General features: G+C 46.5%; 1 protein-coding gene across 2 annotated transcripts; it reads left to right on the top strand.

Annotated features, from left to right (window-relative positions):
• Window positions 1-4,296: 4,296 nt before the first annotated feature.
• LOC135372230 (uncharacterized) lies at window positions 4,297-17,497 on the top strand. Of its 2 annotated transcripts, XM_064605906.1 has the most exons (5): window positions 4,297-4,425; window positions 6,927-6,948; window positions 7,034-7,106; window positions 10,864-11,309; window positions 16,894-17,497. In XM_064605906.1, exons 3-5 carry the CDS (start codon window positions 7,055-7,057, stop codon window positions 17,113-17,115), a joined length of 720 nt encoding a protein of 239 aa, XP_064461976.1. In that variant the 5' UTR covers window positions 4,297-4,425; window positions 6,927-6,948; window positions 7,034-7,054; the 3' UTR covers window positions 17,116-17,497. The 2 variants fall into 2 exon arrangements, with proteins under 2 accessions (XP_064461976.1, XP_064461975.1); XM_064605905.1 differs by having other exon boundaries at window positions 6,927-7,106.
• Window positions 17,498-21,145: the final 3,648 nt, after the last annotated feature.

Genomic DNA, 21,145 nt, shown 5'->3' with positions numbered 1-21,145 from the left:
TTCCTCGTCTACATAAATGACCTGCCTGGCTTTCTTTCAACTACTTGTTTCCTTTACGCAGACGACACCACTATTTTTGTTGAATCTAAAAACCTCACAACACTATTTTGTAAAGCGAGCTCTGTTCTCGATAAGTTTAACTTGTGGCTATCACGTAACAAACTTGTTGCTAACTTTCAAAAAACGTCGTATATGGTATTCCGACCGTCTCAAAAGAGCCTGGATTTCACTAATTTGCAGCTTTCCTTCGGAGGGAATATCCTTTCTCGTGTTTCTGTCACCCGGTTTCTGGGCGTCTTTTTGCAGGAAAACTTATCCTGGCACCATCATATTAACCATGTGCGGAGTAAAATCTCCAGTGGATTGTATGCTCTAAGCAAAATCAGGAACCTAGTCCCAACTAACATACTTTTAACCATATACTACGGCCTGATTCATTCCCATATCAACTACGGCCTTGAAGTCTACGGCCTCACGTATAACTCTAATCTGAGCCCACTGCTTTTTGCCCAGAAGCGTGCGCTACGAATTATCCTTTCTGTCGGCCGTCTGGAGTCGGTGTCGTTCGCTTTTTCTCCTTTTATCTGTACTTAATATTTTCGATCTCCGTGATTATAAAGTTGCCCTTCTTATGCATAACTTTTTCTACAGGTCTTTTGACAGACAACAACTTAGCTTTCAAAATTTCGTTCCACCATATTCCCTACGGAACGTGTCGCATTCACTTCAATGTTCGGCCTTTCGCTCTAATTTCGGTCATTTCTCCCTTTCTTCTTTTGGAACTAGGTTGTGGAATGAACTCCCACATAACCTAAGGTCAACAACTAGTTTTCTCGCTTTCAAGCGCTCATGCAAATTACACTTTCAACAGCGGCATTAATATCTTTATTTAGTTCAATGACATGTCCATTTCTTCGTGTCCATTACTTCATTGTAGCAACGTACACCGTTTGTGCATATTATATGTATTGATGTGTATCATCTTGTATATTTCCTTGTTACATTATGTGCGGACTACTACCTTTGCATTACCTCTCCCTCATAAGATGCATTTGAATAATATGTTTTCTTGCGGGACCGTTTAACAGGGTTTCCCCCTCACGGTCCCTTATCTCAAGTGTGTTCCTGATTTTGTGTAGCACTAATAAACAAATAATAAACAAATAATAATAAACAAAAGTGGAAAAAAAAAAGGAAGAGTCGTCTTTCTGCAGAACGAAAATTCAAATCTCAGTTCTTTCTTATTCTCACTGATCAGGCCATATCTTCTGTTTTGTCAACCAACTCGTGGAGTGGTAAAAGTTGTTTGGATTTCTGTAAAACGCTAACAACTTGGGGCAGCGTCAATGGGAACTTGAACTGAAGAATCGCAGCAAAATGCAGAAATGGTAGACATCGATGCCAGCAAACTTATAATGGAATATCCTTTTGTGTCATTGAGAAAAAGAGAGGACGCCAAACAAAGAGACACCAAACAATTTTTACCGTACACATACAAGAAAGCCTCCATGAGATACATCTGAATCCTTGCATTTGCGTCAGCACTCCATTTTCTGACCACACCAGCTACTGTCGCTGATGCTGAAAGAAGTCTCAGCACAATGAAACTGACCGATCAAGAGTATCCTGTGCTCAATTAACCATAAGAGATGTCAGGCTTTCTGAGTTCGTAGTCAACCGAAAACATGATTATCATATCTCTGGACTATGATGCATTGATTAACCAACTTGCGAAGAACAAGGCTCGAAAGAAGGGTTTTGCGCAAATGTTCACTGCAGGCCTATGTATGCATAATATAAACCCTATATAAATATCGTATTCCAGCTTGTGCGCTGTAAGTGAACCCGGACATATGTTCGGAGGGGACCACGCTCTTTGTTGCTACAGCCCTGGGAGCCGAGTGCCTTTCGAGCTAGAATCAAGTCTTTTGTCCTAGGCTGCCTCCATGTCTATGAAAATAGAGCTCAATTTGAAATCCATAAACGAGAAGGCGCTATTCGTTCTGGCTACATACAAGCAGGACCAAGCTGTTACATAAACTTCAAACTGACACATTAATCGCCATTCATTGCACCTTTCTCACCCTATGACCTTGTTCCAAATGCGGGAGAGGAAGACCCGGCCTTTGTGGTCGCCCGCCTTTCGGTGCATATGAGCATTCGGATGTTCTGGACGTTTGGTGCTTATGAGCAGGTTCTCCCCTCCTGCTCATTTCCACCAAACGCTCAAAACCACCAACTTTTTTTCGGTGCATATGAGCGTTCGGAGGTTTTAAGAGTTTGGAGGTTATGAGCATTTGGTGCATATGAGGCACAACCGATCTCACCGTGGCTCAGACGTTCCTCCAGCTTCCGTATTTCTTAATCTTTCAGGTGTCCCACCTTTTCATCCTCTTCCGTGCTCTCCCACCACTGGACAGCTGAAGTAGGGTTGCCGTGTCTGTTGCTTCGTCTTTTTTGATCATGTCGATGAATGCGTAGATATTTGGGTGGGCCTTCCCCAGCATGTGGTTAATCTTCCTGTAGAAAGAAAGTGTGATTCAGTTTTTTGCACATACCGTGTGATGTGAATAACTGCGCTAGAGCAAGACAAATTTCGTTGCCATTCACAGCTCACCGGTGCCAGGCGTCCTTTAGATTGTTGGTTCGAGCACTGCGGTTGTTGTAATGGTTCCACTGTTTTATATCGAAGGAGCCCATCATCTACACGTCTTCGAAATATAGGATGAAGGCCGGAATCCCTGGCACCCATGGGGCTGTAACCTTCAGTTCGTTCCAGGCGACACGAATAAACGACACCGGAACAGATGCCAAGCTAACAGACTTCCTGACGAAAGCCTTCACTGACGGGTCGTCGCTGTACGCAGTGCTCAGTCCAAGTAAGTACAGTCGACCCCCGTTTATCCGGACGGTGCCGTTCCCGGCGAAATCGTCCGGATACCGGGGCATCCGGATAAATGAAACGACCGAACAGAAACGTCCTACAGAGCAAGGTTTAACTAAAACACAGAAATCTCGTCAATGACAGCTGTTACATAGTAGTGTAGGCACTCGATTCCGGCAAACTTTTGCTAGTTGCATAGAGTTGAGTCACGCTGTTGCGCTGCTCGAAGAATGTCAGTGCGGACGCAAAGTGTCAACGTCGGAGCCTTGTTTCTCACTGGCGTCATCGGCACAGTCTTGCTGCACATCATCGGGGGCAACAGCAGCAATCACATCGTCATCAGTCATAGCTGCACACGCGTCATCATCCTTATCAACGTCAACGTAGTCAGAAACCGCAGCATCATGTACGGCAGTCGCAGTGAGCCTCTGTATCAGGGATCGCAGCTCAGCTAGGGGAATGTCTTCATCGGCCAACGGGCCGTAAGCAGCAGGCCCTCGGGTTGGAGTTTTCCCCTCTAGAACCGGACAGTTGCTCGAGATATTTCCAAATGACTCGACTGGTCAACGTGACCCAACGCACACAAATAGAAAAGGGGGTCATCGTGCACAGTTGTCTCCCCTACGGAGGAATGTAGGTCCCTGACGTGTGACGGGACCCCAACACAGCGAAAAGGGTAACGAAGCGGGGTCAGCGTCTCCTCTTCCTCATCGTAGTACGGATAACTGAAGCTGGATTACAAGAATTTTCTACTTTCGTTCCTTGGAATTCTTGTCTGAGTCCGGATGCTGAAGTCCGGATAAACGAGAACAAAATACATGGAGGAAAATCCGTACCCGTGCCTTTTGTCCGGATATCGCGGGATCCGGATAAATGAAGTCCGGATAAACGGGGGTCGACTGTACCTGGACCAAGACACTCTTCATCGCTGGAGGCTAACAATGTGGAACGCGAGAGAAGCCCACAAATACGGGAGGATGAGATATGTGTATTTAAGTGTATTTTAAATATAAATACGCCTAAAACGGTAGTTAAATAAAAATATAAATACATTTTTCTTGCCTGTATCTAAATACGTATTTTAAATACATGTATTTATATTTTAAATACTATTTTAAATACAATGTATTTAAATACTGCCCATCCCTGAGAAGTCGAACCCAGATGTAGATACTCGTATGAGTATATGAGTCACATTAGACAGCCATCGAGGGCAACCTGCCTCACGCGGGACCACGAGAAAAAGTGTGGCTGATCACCCGTTGTGTCGAACACCGAGATAAAATTTAGAACAAAGGACGAGTCTTATCTTTATCAAACAAGAGGGGGATAGATACGCAAGTTCGGAGTCAATGGCCCTACCTACAAAAGAATGGTTAAGGAGTTCCTGGTGGTTGTTGTCAGGCGATAGCCCTTGCGAAGCCGCCTTGTGCTCACGTGGTTTGGAGAGGGCGGAGGGATTTATAAACGTGTGTTGTCAGGTTGTGTTGGTAGTGAGCCCGTGCGTCTCCTGCCCAGTATTTGCACTCGATCATTTCAAGGTAAGGCATTATGTGCTTGTAATGTAAAGAAATATTTGAAACTCTCACCGCGTACAAGAAAGCAGTATACAGTCAACCCTCGATTTATGAACCTTCGATTTGTGAATTCCCTCGTTTTATGAACACTAGCTCGAGGAACCAAACTTTTTACATGTATTTTTCCCTCGTTTTATGAACCTCGATATTCGAATAATGAATGGAATTTCTGGGAACCAACTAGGAGTTGCCCAGCATTTTTGCCCTCAATTTATGAACGGATCGTTCCGAGGCCAACAAAAACCTTCAAAGTGGTTATTCATGGTCTTATGAATGACGTCTGAACAGACAAAATGTTTTCGAGGTATTGCACCCTCGGTTCTTAACCCCTCAAAATCCGATCAACAAACGGGTTTTTGCAGAAGTGTTCCTGACCTCAATTGACACAGCGGAAGGCATGGTCCAAAGCAAAATGAAACTGTTTAGTATTGCATAATAAACAGAGTGTGAATGCGCTAACATCTGTGTTTTGTGAGACTGATACAGCAGAAGGCATGGTCCAAAGCAAAATTACGCAATATCAACTCGGAATTCCATTTGCTCCATAGTACTCCCTTAACGGAATTTTCGATTTATGAATCCCTCGATTTATGAACGATTTTTCGGGGAACCGAGGGTGTTCATAAATCGAAGGTTGACTGTATATGCTGGCCACGACATACTGCTTGAGTTGATTCCCGGAGATATTGGCATGAGATGGCAGATATATAGCAGGACGGAGGTGGGTGATTTCAGCCAGAATCAGGCAGGGTGGTCCGGTCGACCTCTCAGATGTTTTTCGTTCCAATATATATTGAAGCCTATGCTTCGGAGGTACATTGGCGGAAGAAATAGCTGAAAATATCTTGTAGTTTTTTTTAAACATAATGTCCAAGACCGAGCATTTGGAGCACTGCGCTTCCTCACAGATTGAAAACTCTCCACCTGATGAATGCTATCCTATAGTAATATCGATGTAAACAATACCGCAAGCCGACCACGTCTCTGAGATCCTTTCGTTGTGTCGACACACTCAAGCGCGTTCTTTTTTTTTCTGTTTTTTAGTATGACCATATAGTGCTGTGGAGCAGAGTATAGAGTCCCTAAATAGGGATACCCAGTATCGCATTCGCTTTTCCGTGCAGGAGACGCCTTTCGGTGTCCGCGATTGGACCCGGTCGTGTCACGTGGTTTCGTTTCCCAAGAACGCGCTATCCACGTTGAGTCCCCTCCATCCAAAAGCAGGTTTCCTCGGTTGCGAGCTGCCTCGATAGCGCGCTGTTCTCCGGCGGAGAACAGAGCCGTGTATAGGGAGAGTTTGGCCATTGGGCGGAGCTTGACATCACGATGCGTCATTTGACGGAAAAGCAGCACTCTCAGGCTGAGCCGCCATTTTGCCCCTCATTCGTGCCGGCACGTTGGTTGTTTCTTACAGCTGACAAGTTTCTTTACGTTTACGGAGAAGAGGGAGATTGGCGTCCCGTTGCTAGGCGACGCAGCCGCGCCGGACCAAAGATGGTGGTCTCGCTTGCCGGCGCGGCTGAGTGTCGCCACTCTGCTCGCTGTTTAGTGACTCCAGAGCAAACTATATAGTCCATGAAGTATAGCGAAATGTACCGTATTTTCACGCGTATTAGCCGCGGCTTATGCGCGATTTTTTTTTTCGCGGACGCTCTGCGGCTTATCTGATGACTATTTTTTCCTGGTATTTTCCCCATACCCCGGATTAAACGAAAGGGCCGACAGTGCCTCATGTTTTTCGGAACAGGACCGCCCTCCCAGTGCACGAACAATACCGACCAGGGGCGGGCTTTAACCAAAGGGGTGACAGTGATTCATGTCCGCTGGAACACCACTAACCCGTCAATCCGCGAAAAACACGCAACAAGGGCACAATCCGATATTAGTAGGACACTAGAACTGACCTCCTTTGTTATACATCATGCCGACACCGGAATGTGGACAACAGGGTTTACGGCCTTCCCTACGGTCTCCTTTGCTGGCAGACCCACAGGAAGGGTTCAATACACCTGACATCGGGATAAAACGTGGTCAGATAAGCGTTAGTTCTCATTTGACGAGAGCAGCAGCATTCGTGGACACGGGCACGCAAGTTAGAGGTGAGGCATGGCTCGAATGCGGAGGCACAGCTACGACACTAAAAGTCGCCAACTTCGAGGACCAGTACAGGAACAGGGCAGCTAGCAGGGAGTGCGACGTCGACGAGCGTTGAGAGTCTCTATTGATTTTGTATGTGCATCACTGGTTTAGCGCACAAAGCAGTCGCGTCGTATTACCCGCGGCTTATCTGCGAGTGCGGCTTATCTGCAAAACATTTTCAAAATGTATCTAAAAACGAGTCCTGCGGCTTATCTGCGGTGCGGCTAATACGCGTCAAAATACGGTAGTGAGGTATAAAGTGTTCCTGTATTCACCGCACTGAATCCTTTCTCCCTCCTTTTTTTTCCCCTTTTCTCCTCCGCTAGATCTGGAGTAGCTTGTTCCACGGTGAGCGGGCTCGGATCTCCACATTTTTTTTTTCTTCTACCATCATCATCATCATCTCACTGCACTTTCGTCTTGGCTATCGCAGAACCACGACACTTGGACGAGCATGACTCCTGTGCTCCTTGTTTTCTGCGTTATTGCGGTGATTTTGTGTCACGGTAAGACATACTCTTTGTTATGAGTACATTATACAGGGTGTTTATTTTTACCCTTTACAGATTTTTTTTCAATGAAAAAGCTGTGAGAACACCATATATATATATGTATTTTTTTTTTCTGTTGAGTTATACTGCCAGGCAAACATTCTCTCGAAGAAAGTATGCAACCAGTAAATGACTATAATTACTTAAACTTCATTAATTAACTCTTTAATTGGGGGTTTTGGGGCGAAGGCGCGACTACAGAATGAGAAGCTATGTCCTCGTTGAAAAAAAAAAAAAACTATCCTCCATACCACGCTTAAAAATTCCTGAAACACGCACGTATGTGTTACAATATAAATCCCCGAAATTTGATATGCATATGAGTCAAAACCGAAACCGCCAACACCACCTAGATATACAGAAAGCCTGCGCGCTCGTCGACGTGACGTAACAATTAAGGGTCAGCCAATCAGGATTGTGTTTTCAACGACGGCAGCCAATCACGAACGTGCCTCCAGCGGTCGTGTCTATATGAAGACCGTCGTCTGCGAGTTCTGATTGAACGTCTCGGCGTACTATAAATGAAGCGCAAAACGGTCTCAATCTTTCTCCAAACTGATTTTCTGGAACAAGTACGTCTTGCGCTTTTTTGCCTAAATATTTAGATCTGCAGGTTCCCGGTGAGCTGCAGTCATTTGCGAGTTCTTGAACAGGCGATTTCAGATATTGCCCTTGTGCTCCGCACGGGGGCCCTCCGTCGCCCAAGTCACGCGCAATGTGTCGTGGGAAATGGTTTGCATCCGTGCGTGTCTGCCTGTTGCTCGAAGGAAGGAGCGAAAACCGAAACCATTTGCGCTCTTCTTCCTCTGTCTGACTCATGAAAACTAAATCCCAAGGTGCAGTGGGTCATTCCAGGTCCCCCAAGGTCGCCATTTTCCCATGTATTTGTTCCTATCCCGATGCCTGCAATGCCGGAGGCCGCCCTTAGATACCCCATTGTTACCAGACATTGGCTTGCGTTTGATTGTAGCGCGCTAAAGATCCAGTTGAAGCACAGTCCAAGCCAGGCCAAGTCACCGAAGGAGAAATGGACGACTGCGCCTGCGGCGCCAGTGGCGGCGCCTGGTACGACAGGTACGCTATGTGATGCACGCAGCCGTGCACTAGATCCTTCCGATCGCTCAACACGTTTATAAACGGAACCAAAACGTGAAACACGACACAGAAAGTTGTTATACGCGTTTTATTTGGACATACAGAGGCTAGATTCATTCGCGGAAACAACAAAAACATTTTGCCGCTAAACTTAGCGCGCTGAAGTGATCCGGAACGGCAACAGTGGGGTATCTAGTGGCGGCCTTCTTGGTTGCACGCTTTTCCGAGGTGAGTTTCGGGGACCTGGGTCATTCGCAACACGGCGCTCTCTGGCGGGCCATCCATGCAATTTCTGAAATCGTCTATTCGCAGGACGGGGAATCGCAGTATAGCAGACGAATTGTGACTATTATTTGAAAGAGAGAGAGCAGGCAATGCGCAGGCCTTCTGTATCTATGGGTGGCTCCAGGTCCCCCAAACTCACCTTGGAAAAGCGTGCAATGAAGAAGGCCGCCACTAGATACCCCACCGTTGCCGTTCCGGATCACTTCAACGCGCTAAGTTTAGCGGCAAAATATTGTTGTTGTTTCTGTGAATGAACCTAGTCTTTATATGTCCAAATAAAACGCGTATACCAACTTTTTGTGTCGTGTTTCACTTTTCGGTCCCGCTTTTAAACGTGTTGAGCGATCGGAAGGATCTAGTGCACGGCTGCGTGCATCACATAGCGTACCTGTCGTACCAGGCGCCGCAGGCGCAGTCGTCCATTTCTCCTTCGGTGACTTGGCCTGGCTTGGATTGTGCTTCAACTGGATCTTTAGCGCGCTACAATCAAACGCAAGCCAACGTCTGGTAACAATGGGGTATCTGAGGGCGGCCTCCGGCATTGCACGCATCGGGATAGGAACAAATACATGGGAAAATGGCGACCTTGGGGGACCTGGGTGGCTCATTTCACGTGAGAGGGTCACGTGATTTGGAGCGGTGGAGATGATTGGAGTATGTGCCGACCTGCTAGCAAAAATAAACCGTTTTCACGCTATAGGCGAAGGCGATGTCCCCCCTCCCTGAGTCGCGCTCTTTGACTTTCAGCTCATTTGCATATACCGAAATTCCGCAATGGATGAAAGAAAGGAGTCACTGAAAAGGTTAGCCAGGCTGTAGGACTCGAACCCACATCTTCCAGATTACCGCCCCGGGGTTCTTACGAGCTCGGAGTGGCACTTTAACAGCAGGATATATTTTCAAAGTTATTAGAATTATTAGAATAACTCATATAAATTTTAATTTATTTTATTTATTTTAATTTATTATTTTTCATTATTATAATAATAATACTTATTATTATTAAAATAATAAATTATTATAATTTATTATTTTAATTTATTTATTTATTAAATTAAATAACTCATATAAATAAATAATAAAGTTTAATAATTATTAGAATCACTCCGTAACGTTCCACCCCAGGACCTAAAACATTGGAAATTCGATTGAAGAAGTGACTTTCCTCAGAGCGCAAGTTACTCGAAAAAAAAAGTAACTACCTACCTACAGTAACTCAGTTACTTGTAATTAGTTACTTTACAGCTCCGGTGGTGAAGCTCCTTCTGTTTCCGACGACGATATCCCTCACGTGTTCCCCGGTTGGTACAGACACGCAGCATCAAATCGGTCCGCGTCGTGAGGTCGTTCTCGGGTTCTCGGCATGTAGGACAATGGACCTCTCCCTGTTGGCTGACGTTTCCCGCGTTTTTTGTTTCCTTTTCGTCTACTAAATATATCCCCCCATCTCCCTGTTTGTAAACAAATGACGTCATAGTGTTCGACAGCGCCACCAATTTGGTGGAGTTGAACTATGCTCGAAGCTAGAGACGAACAAGGTCGCCCACGAAAGCCGCGCGGTCTTTAGTGGTCCCTGCGATGGTCCATGAAAGGGACGCGACCTTCGGTCCTACTTTTCTTTCACTATAGAGGGTGCGAACAAGTGACAATTCGTGGAACCCAGCCCTCCCCTTTCGATTTGTTTCGATTTCAGTCTGTCTACTAACGTCATGATGACGTTTGTAGAGTAGAGTTCTGTTGCCGTGACCTGGCTTCGATGAGCGGCTCACTATAGCGGCGAACATCGCAATCAGTACCGGGTCTGGGCCATGTTCTTCCGAGGGGTGGCAGCATGTTGACATGCAGTCGCTTGTTGTCAACACGTGTTACAACAGACTGAACAAAAAAACGGCAATCCTCGGGACAATCTTCGGGACGACCCTGCAACGTGTCTGTTTTGCCAGTAGTATCTTTAAGATTATTGCACAAGCTTGCGATAAATCGCTGTTTGATGTGAGGTAGTGATAATGTGTGAAGTCCAGAGCATGAAGGCTCGGCGACAGCATGTCGGTATCCTGCCACCCCTCGAAAGAGCATATGGATAAGGCCCGGAACTGATTGCGATGTCCGCCACCAGTCTGTCGCTTATGGAAGCGGCGTCAGGGTAACGGGGAGATTGGTTGGAAGTTGCGAGAACTGTACAACAACAACAACAACAAATACGTGATGATGATGTAGGGGGATGTTTCGCCACTAAGGCGGCTCCCTGTCCCACTGTACATATACATACACCATACATTCCGAACCGTTGTACTTGCTGTTGCTAATAATGGCCTTGTATCCGTCCATGTAGCCGTCCAGACCAGCACGTCACCTATTTCCGAGGTATTGTCAACCAGTACCCCAGCAGATGACGCGTTTGGCCACGGTATTATCGACGCCAACGACTTCGTCGACCACGCCCTGGAGAACATGAAGAGCGACCCCAAGGTTCTTGAGAAGATAACGCCGGTAGAGGTCGGAACCCTGGAGCACGGCGGTCTTCGACTCGACGACGTCAAACTCCGCGGGTTGGAGTCCATGTACAGGAGCGACAACTGCACTCTTCGTTTTTCCGATACCTCCTTCGACATCGTCGTACACCTGGGGGCACGGGATCTCGTCGTCGAGGCCGCATGGTCGAAGAAGGTCATCAACATTCCCTTCAGTGGTCATCTGAGCGCGAGAGTGGCAGACTTCAGCATCCTAATGGATGTAAACATTGGTCGAAGTGGCACGGCGACTCTGCAGCGATTGGAAGTGGGTGCTTTTCTTTCTTCTTTCGATTCTACAGGGTGTGTGCAGAAAAACATGACCCGCATTTTTACACGTAACTCGTTGTCTACTTAGCCGAGGAACTTCCGGTGGCGCACGACGGCGCATTTATGCGTGCGAAATCTGTAGAAAAATGGTGGAAGCCATGCCCAGCTTAAAAAATAAACGGAACAACGAAAACGTCGGCTTACCGTGCATCGGAATAGGGCAACATGGTGGACAATAGGGTGTATGTGAAAGGGCAACGTGGTGCACGGAGGAGAGTTGTGTTCAAGTACCGCTAGGGGAGCTATCGGTGCATAAATCGAAACGATGTCCCACATGGGTGTTCATCGGCAGTAACCCTAACGGTGCCTGCACATAACTCTCGTGAGATCGAAATGCACTACCACGCTATGTCATGACCGCCCTATTCTAATGCATGGAAGCCCATTTTTTCGCGCTCTGTTTATTTTTTTTACACTGAGTATGGCTTCCAGGATTTTTTTGTAGCTTTCGCACGCATAAATACGCCGTCGTGCGCCACCGGAAGTTCCTCGGCTAAGTAGACAACGAGTTACATGTAAAAATGCGGGTCATGTTTTTCTGCACACATATATACATATATATAGAATCGTTCAGTAGGAAGGTTTAGAGAATCCTAATCGGGGCCCTCCGACTCCCTATATCGCTGTCAGCCAATCACAGCGCAGCCCGCTGAGTCGGAAGCTGATTCGCTTACGGACCGACGACTCCCTGACACATATAAGGGAGCCCTCCACGTAATAGTACTCCGTGGACGATAGCGTGCCGGGGGAACCCAATGCATTCTGGACAGGTCCTGGACTGACGTCACCGCGGACGTCGTCATGCACGTGACCATAAAAAATGGCGGCGCATCCAAGACCAGCCGCTGCACACTGTTCGTGAACAAACCGACAGCCGTTACTCTGCATCGTTTTGTAACGTCTTCCGATCTATACCAGTAATCTAATATGCTTGCAGTCAAACAGGTCGGCTTCTGCAATATGGCCGGGGCCGGCGAGAAAAATTACGGGCCCCGTGGATGGGACATGCCCCTTCTCACGTCTCGATAACATATAGTTAGGGAGTGACTTTTTTCCGGTTAAACCCGATTCCGCCCGGTTATTCCTCCCGCGAACTGACCTCCGACCAATTCGGGTTAAACCCGATTTCTCCCCGAATTCCAGTCACTATATGAAATCCTCAAGTGACGCTTCCAGTGAAGACGAACAAAGGTTACCACGTGTAACACATGTAAGAATGGGTCACTTAACGTTCCCAGCAATACACCCGTGTGTGTCAACACTGTCTACGCAGGGGATTACCACTGGAAAATCACGATCCCGCAAAAAAAAGAGAGATTAGGAAAGGACTTAATAGACAAGAGGAGAAACAAAAACACCCGGTAACACCTGAAGGCACCATTATCGCCCGATTTTTACCCCCCGAATCTGAGAAACGCATTTAACCCGAAAAAGTCACTCCCTACATATAGTCAAGGTACTTATGTCTTTATACGATTACGACAGGCCTAGGGTCGACCGTGCGGGCCCCTGAAGGGGCTCAGGGGTGCCATTTCCAGCTGTCCCCGCCCCTCTCGCCGTCTCTGCATGTGGCGCCCCGTATTTTGCCGCCATTAACAACGACGATAGAGCGACGCCGGCCTCAGTCAGCCGATGAGATGCACTGATAATTTGTTACAACAAACAAGTACGACGATTGACAGCCACCGTATATAACTTACGCCAGCAAAATTCATTCGCCTAATGATTTTATGCTGATAATGATATGTTGGCCAGCGCGAAAACGGACAGCAAGATCACATGACCTCAAGATGACGTTTCCCGTGACGTGGAGCCAGGAAAAGATGGCGACCGCTTGAGGGTAGTTACAAAATGTGGACCTTATGCCGCTCCAGTGCTCCCTAAGCGTGGAAGAGAGCACTTTTTCGAATCCGTCTCGTGAAATCACTATGGCAGCCTGACGTTGCTTGACCTCTGCTTCGGGAGCCTCAGACCTTGATTTTTTTGTAAAGAAATGACGTCACAGTGTTCGACAGCGCCACCAATTTGGTAGAGACGAACTACACTCTTAGCCAGGGCCGAACAAGGTCGCGCCCGAAAACCACGGTCTTTAGTGGATTACAATGGTTCCTGAAAGGGATGAGTACGATTACAATGGTTCCTGAAAGGGATGAGTACGATTACAATGGTTCCTGAATGGGACGAGTACGATTACAATGGTTCCTGAAAGGGATGAGTACGATTACAATGGTTCCTGAAAGGGATGAGTACGATTACAATGGTTCCTGAATGGGACGAGTACGATTACAATGGTTCCTGAATGGGACGAGTACGATTACAATGGTTCCTGAAAGGGATGAGTACGATTACAATGGTTCCTGAAAGGGATGAGTACGATTACAATGGTTCCTGAAAGGGATGAGTACGATTACAATGGTTCCTGAATGGGACGAGTACGATTACAATGGTTCCTGAAAGGGATGAGTACGATTACAATGGTTCCTGAAAGGGATGAGTACGATTACAATGGTTCCTGAATGGGACGAGTACGATTACAATGGTTCCTGAATGGGACGAGTACGATTACAATGGTTCCTGAAAGGGACGAGTACGATTACAATGGTTCCTGAAAGGGATGAGTACGATTACAATGGTTCCTGAATGGGACGAGTACGATTACAATGGTTCCTGAAAGGGACGAGTACGATTACAATGGTTCCTGAATGGGACGAGTACGATTACAATGGTTCCTGAAAGGGATGAGTACGATTACAATGGTTCCTGAAAGGGATGAGTACGATTACAATGGTTCCTGAATGGGACGAGTACGATTACAATGGTTCCTGAATGGGACGAGTACGATTACAATGGTTCCTGAAAGGGACGAGTACGATTACAATGGTTCCTGAAAGGGATGAGTACGATTACAATGGTTCCTGAATGGGACGAGTACGATTACAATGGTTCCTGAAAGGGATGAGTACGATTACAATGGTTCCTGAAAGGGATGAGTACGATTACAATGGTTCCTGAAAGGGACGAGTACGATTACAATGGTTCCTGAATGGGACGAGTACGATTACAATGGTTCCTGAAAGGGATGAGTACGATTACAATGGTTCCTGAAAGGGACGAGTACGGTTACAATGGTTCCTGAATGGGACGAGTACGATTACAATGGTTCCTGAAAGGGACGAGTACGATTACAATGGTTCCTGAAAGGGATGAGTACGATTACAATGGTTCCTGAAAGGGATGAGTACGATTACAATGGTTCCTGAAAGGGATGAGTACGATTACAATGGTTCCTGAAAGGGATGAGTACGATTACAATGGTTCCTGAAAGGGATGAGTACGATTACAATGGTTCCTGAATGGGACGAGTACGTTGAAAGATGAAAGTCACTGAAAAGGTTAGCCAGCTGTAGGAGTTCTCTCATGTTCGACGAGTACGTCCTTCGGTCGTACTTTTCAATCAGCAGGAGGCGTCGAACAAGTGCCAATAAACCTCTACCCGAGAAACGTCATCATGACGTTGGTAGACAGACTGAAACCAGAACAAACCGGAAGGGGAGGGATGAGTATCACGAATGTTCGCTGCCTCCCACTGAAAGAAAATTAGGACCGAAGGTCGCGTCCCTCTCAGGCACCATCGTGATACCCTCAAGACCGTGGCTTTCGGGCGCGACTTTGTTTGCGCCCCCTAACTTCGAGCATAGTTCAACTCTACCAAACTGGTGGCGCTGTCGAACACTATGACGTCATTTGTTTACAAAGATTGAGAGGTCTATCCGTGAAACCCAGCCCTCCACTTCCGATTTGTTTCGGTTTCGGTCTGTCTACCAACGTCATGGTGACGTTTCTCGCGTGGGGGTCTGTTCGTACAGCTTCCAGGAGCTCATAACAAGAAGAGGGGCAGCAAAAACGAAAGCAACTAACTGCTGGAAGGGTTACCGGTTTAAATTAGGAAGACCAGTAGTACGCGGGTGCGCGTGAGTGTGAGCCCGTGCACCTGGACAAAAATTGTTCTTGTTGTCGCCAACCAACCAAACAGACGTTTTTTTTACTGCGCCGGGAGGAACCACCGGAATGCACGCATTGTATGGAGCAGCTCTCTGTGCCGCACATCCTAATCACGTGCCCTCTACACGAACCTCATCGTCACCATCACTTTCAAGAGGTATACAGATATCAGAATTGCCACTTCACCCAGCATGGTTGTTGGGTGATGAGCCCCTTTTACCCTTCATGAGAATTTATAGCTATTTTAAGGATATTCGCTATTTAAACGCTATATAGTTTTACCCAGCTTTGCTCATGTATCACGTATTTTGTCTGAAAGCTTTCTGAAACGCTAATTTTCTTCTGCTTTTGCATAGTCACCAACCATGCCCATTGTCTTTTCACCACAGTTTTGGCGCACTATGACCTTAGTTGTCCGTGCGCCATAATAACCCGAATCATCATCATCAACCAAATTGTACTCCTTCAATGACTCCTTCACCCTCTGTACTCCCTCTATTATTATTACGTATTATTATTATTATTATTATTCACACTGCTGAGTACGTCGGCATTTTCATTCCTCGCGTTGCTTACTTCTGAGCAAAATACGACAGTTACACGAAAGCGAAATGAAAACTGCAGTTCCATCCGGCTGGCAGGATATGCGACACGTCGCCGTCTGGGGAGCAGCATGTCAACTGCTCTTCTCAACGCCGCCATTTTGAATGTTTTGACTACGGGAATTGAACGTTTTGAGTTATAACTTCGTGCTGCGGCGCTCAATCACTTCGAAATTTACCAAGATTAAATGTCCTTATGAGCTTTATATGAAGATCGCACACTGTGCCACCTGCATTGAGTAATTGGCGAGTACAAGATGGCGGCACGGGTAGACTTTTATGGGGTAACACCCTGTATAATTCTTGTTTGACAACATCGTTTGGTCCAAACTCTTGTATGATTATACATAGTCTCGAACATATGTTGTTCAAACATATCGGTCACACTAGTTATACAACTTAACTGGAGGAAGAAAATAACTCACGCGCATCACGATGTCGTTGACACTGATTCGTGCGAACGAAAACTGTGGTGGCTAATACGCCCGTTTATCCAACTTGTCCATCATCGTTTTTCGACAGTGTCCAAATACATCGTCGTGTGTTTGACAACATGTTGTCAAACATAGTCAGAGCGCTTGCTTGTATGACGGCACGGTCACACTCGTTATATATACGCGTGTTTTAAAACATGTTTTGCCGGTGTATATAAGCAGTGTGACCAGCAACCTTTCGTGTTCCCTAGTCTCGGGGTTTTTACATTATGCATCATCTTCACCAGCTCGTTTGCTTCCTAGCCATTTTTTCACAGCACTGTATGATCATATACATGTTTAAGGAATGTTTGTTATACACGTTCGTCATACATGTATATGACGGGATGTTCGTGTGTAATGTATAACCAGTGTGACTCCCTGCGGCAGGGGTGTAACAGCTCTCTCTCTCTCTACTAACACCCTTTGAAATTGGTGTTTGCAGGTAGTCCGCCTGAGCGACATAGAGGTCACGGAGGCCACTGGAGTGTCTGTCGTCTTCAACTGGGCGCTGCGTCATTTGTTCAACCGGGTTGTGCATGACAACAGAGACAACATCGTACATCTCATCGAAACAAAGGGAGCCACGGCTATCAACGAAGGAATCAAGGGTCTTGGCGGACACTTCAACGCACAGTTAAACGAACTTCGCAGAAGACGGCGTTGAAGAAAACGAGCAGACTCGAGAGGTACACCGCCAAGCAGGAGGAAGGCTGGCTACGTTGCCGGCGTATAGTGTAATGCCAGCACTATGTTATACGTGTGATGGGGATCGCTAAATATATTTTTAATTTCCGAGTAAACTTTCGGAGGGATATCTTAAAAGAGATTTTAAAAAAACAGTGCCGGAGTGAAAAGAGGCCGAAAGAAGAGAAAAACAAACTGTCGCACTGAACTGGCCAACCAAGAATGTTTATTTTCCAAAGAAGGTGTGCTTATATATATCCTAGCCTCCTTGCATTCCTCGTGCCAGAGAGTTTCGATTAATCCTTATCTCCTGTGATAAACCGTTCAACCTTGTGTTAACAAATAAACCGAACCTGTAAGCAGCACAATGTATCATTTATTGTTACCCATCATTTACCTATTTTTTAATGGCTTTTCCCCCTCTTTATAATTCACTGGCTTGCACTGTGGCATTGAGGAGTGCTCAGTCACCCTCCCAGGTGTATATCGCTCGCTGAGTGACCCCTGGTTTGCCAATCCCGAACGATGCGCAGCTACCCAGGGCCGACGAGCCGCAAACACGGCGAAACACGTGTCCTCTGGTGCTGTCGCATCGTTCAATGAGTATCTGTTTTTCTACGTGCAGCCATAGAAGCCATTTTAATCTGTAAGTTTGAATTTCAAACACGTCTAGCATCATTTGATTATTTTTTTCATGGCTTTTCCCCTCTCTTTATAATTCACTGGCTTGCACTGTGGCATTGAGGAGTGCTCGGTCACCCTCCCAGGTGTATATTGCTCGCTGAGTGACCCCTGGTTTGCCAATCCCGAACGATGCGCAGCTACCCAGGGCCGACGAGCCGCAAACACGGCGAAACACGTGTCCTCTGGTGCTGTCGCATCGTTCAATGAGTATCTGTTTCTCTACGTGCAGCCATAGAAGCCATTTTAATCTGTAAGTTTGAATTTCAAACACGTCTAGCATCATTTAATTATTTTTTCATGGCTTTTCCCCTCTCTTTATAATTCACTGGCTTGCACTGTGGCATTGAGGAGTGCAGTGTCACCCTCCCAGGTGTATATCGCTCGCTGAGTGACCCCTGGTTTGCCAATCCCGAACGATGCGCAGCTACCCAGGGCCGACGAGCCGCAAACACGGCGAAACACGTGTTCTCCGGTGCTGTCGCATCGTTCAATGAGTATCTATCTATCTCTCTCTCTCTCTATATATATATATATTAGGAAATGAGCTTTTGGTTGATTTGGGACGTCGGTGGAAATGGGAGTTTGGAAGATATGAGCTGCTACCGTGGCCAGGGACCAAGCGACATTGTGATAGGGAGGGGGCGGAAGTCTAGCTCGTTGAGGGGAGAGTACGGTGAAGGATGTGCTCTAGATCTTCTACAGCAGACAGGTAAACTATGCGGTGCTTCTTCCGCAACATGGTAGCCCATTTCTGGGCCGGCCTGCACCAAACCTTCCTAAGTGTAACACTTAACAGTGTTGCACTAACGCGTCAGTGCACTAGGTTTAGGGTTGCAGTTAAGTGGCTTGCACGAACACTTCGACGAACGCCCTAAGTTAAGTGCTCTAAAGTGGATCGTGGCTACGAGCAGTAGCAGTTTTCGGAGGGCTCTCATTGGTATAGAAAGAGAAATTCCGGAGTTCATCCCAGGAAGTCGTGCGTCACGGCGTGTTTGGATTGTGGGAAGTCGTCTGCTTCTGCCGTCGCACGCAAACAGTTTGTAGAACCAAAATAAGGTATCGTAATATCATTGTAGCTGCAAGAACGCATTAGGTCACTTGTTGCGTACTTTCGTTAAATAAAATAAAGCCTGTGGCCGAAAGTATGTCTCGAATTGCTTGATGATGGACAGATTTGTCACTATATCAATATTCGCTATATCACTAATTCGCTGTGATCACTAGTGCCCGTCACTTCGACTAGCAACTTCGCTAGCCACTCAGTTATTTTCTTATTCAGCTGGAGGAGTGTTCTTGCCGATACGTTTTCAGATACAATCCAGTGAAATCTATCGCAATATGGCCGGCGTGTTGCCGGCACGTCGTGGCATCAGGCGTTGAACATTCATTGCCCGAGTTATACACCAGCATAGCCAAGCAGTGTCATAAGACCCCCACAATTTATGGTCAACTTACCAGTAATCGAGCTAAACGAGAATTGGCCGGTGCAGACTACAAATGTGGACGACGCAGACACGCAAGTTCTGGTTCATCCATGCTCGGCGCCTTTTGTTTTATCCACCATATAGTGACCGACAATATCAGCGTGCACTGAAACAACACGTGACTAGCGTAAATTTTAGCTGACTATAAAATGCACATGTCGCGCGCGGGAAACTGCCAACGGCAAACTGTGACTAACCCAGCCAACTAACATGCCGTCTTGCTAAGCCAAATGGCTGCTAAAATGTGTCTTCCGTTCGCTAAGACGACTTGGACACATATAGGAAACCCCCGAATTTGAGTGGTTAAATAGTGATGTAATGTTCTTCATCGCGGCCAATCATCTTACGAAGCAGCATTTTCCCTGGTTTTCCTTGTTTCCAAAACATGAATTTAGAGAACGGGGGTTTCACGACCAGGAATCGAGGTCCTCCCTTATTCATCCCTTGAGATGGATAAAGCAGGGGGAAAGAAAACGGAAAGAAAGAAAGAAAAGAAAACCAGTCAGCACTGACACGGATAAAAGCGCGATCCCCGCTTTGGACATTTATTACGTCACCAATGACGTTTTTTTCATTCTCCTCCTCGTTTGACCCGGAGGAGCGAGTCGAGTGGGAACGCGCACGCCGATGTTCAAGTGTCTTTTTTTCTACGAAAAACATCGCGTACAGAGAAAATTTTCTCCTTTAGGTCATGTGTGCCTTGACGTTTACTGTGACGTGCGACCAGGACCTGTCCAGGATGCATTGCGTTCGGCCAGCACGCTTTCGTCCATGGAGCAATACATTGGATGTCACCCCTGTGGTGGAAGGTCTGTAGTGCCATCGGCATCACGACATGTCTGCGCCCAGAGATCACAGAAATGCAGGAGTAGCACAATCACAGCTGTACAGATTGTGCAGAAAAATGTAAGGCGCATTTTCACATGTAACTCATTGTCTACTTACCTCTGGAACTTCCCGTGGCGTACGATGGCGTAATTATGCGTGCGAAAGGTACAAAAAAAAATCCGGGAAGCCATACTCAGCATTAAAAAAATAAATAGAGCGCGAAAACATCGGCTTCCATGCATTAGAATAGGACGGTCATGGCGGTCGCAGGAGTTATGCGCAGGCACCGCCAGGCGCACTACCCATGAGCATCCATGTGGGACGTCGTTTCGATTTCTGCAACGATAGCTCCCCTAGCGGTTCGTTGCTCCGTTTATTTTTTACGCCTTTAGTATGGCTTCCACGATTTTTCTGCAGATTTCGCACGCATAAATGCGTCATATCGTCCGCCACCGGAAGTTTGTTAGTTAGGCAGACAACGAGCTAAGCGCCTAAATACGGGTTACGTATTTCTGTACGCACCCTGTACGTTATATTTCGTTTCTCCACTATGTCATGTTGCCCAATAGAGCTGAAGTATAACTACACAGAGAGTGTATACATTTATTATTTAGTTTGGTCGTGACGCAAAAAGGGAACTCTCTGGATATTGGTTACAAATTGGCACACTTAAGGGGCTGTAAACTATTTTTTACTTCTTTGGGTCGAGTTCTTTGTTCACCTTCTTTCGGCCCGCAAAACGTAAGGCATTAAATAAAACACTCGAACAAGCTAATAGCCCTGTCACACGGCAAGCTGAATGTCATTCCCAGCAAATGACATTCACACTGAATGACATTCGTTTCGTGTCACACGGTGAAATCAAATGGCAACACATGCGAATGAGTTCGGGAAACTCATTCGCTTTCCGTTTCTCACCGACAGCGTACCCTCACAGTATAGGGAGGTAGCAAAAACAACAACTATAAACCGTTCGAAGAAATGAAAGACAAATGAAACAGCTGCACTCCAACA

This window comes from Ornithodoros turicata, unplaced genomic scaffold, assembly GCF_037126465.1.
Source record: "Ornithodoros turicata isolate Travis unplaced genomic scaffold, ASM3712646v1 Chromosome132, whole genome shotgun sequence".
Lineage (NCBI taxonomy): Eukaryota > Metazoa > Arthropoda > Arachnida > Ixodida > Argasidae > Ornithodoros > Ornithodoros turicata.
This window is presented reverse-complemented; position numbering and strand designations above follow the sequence as displayed.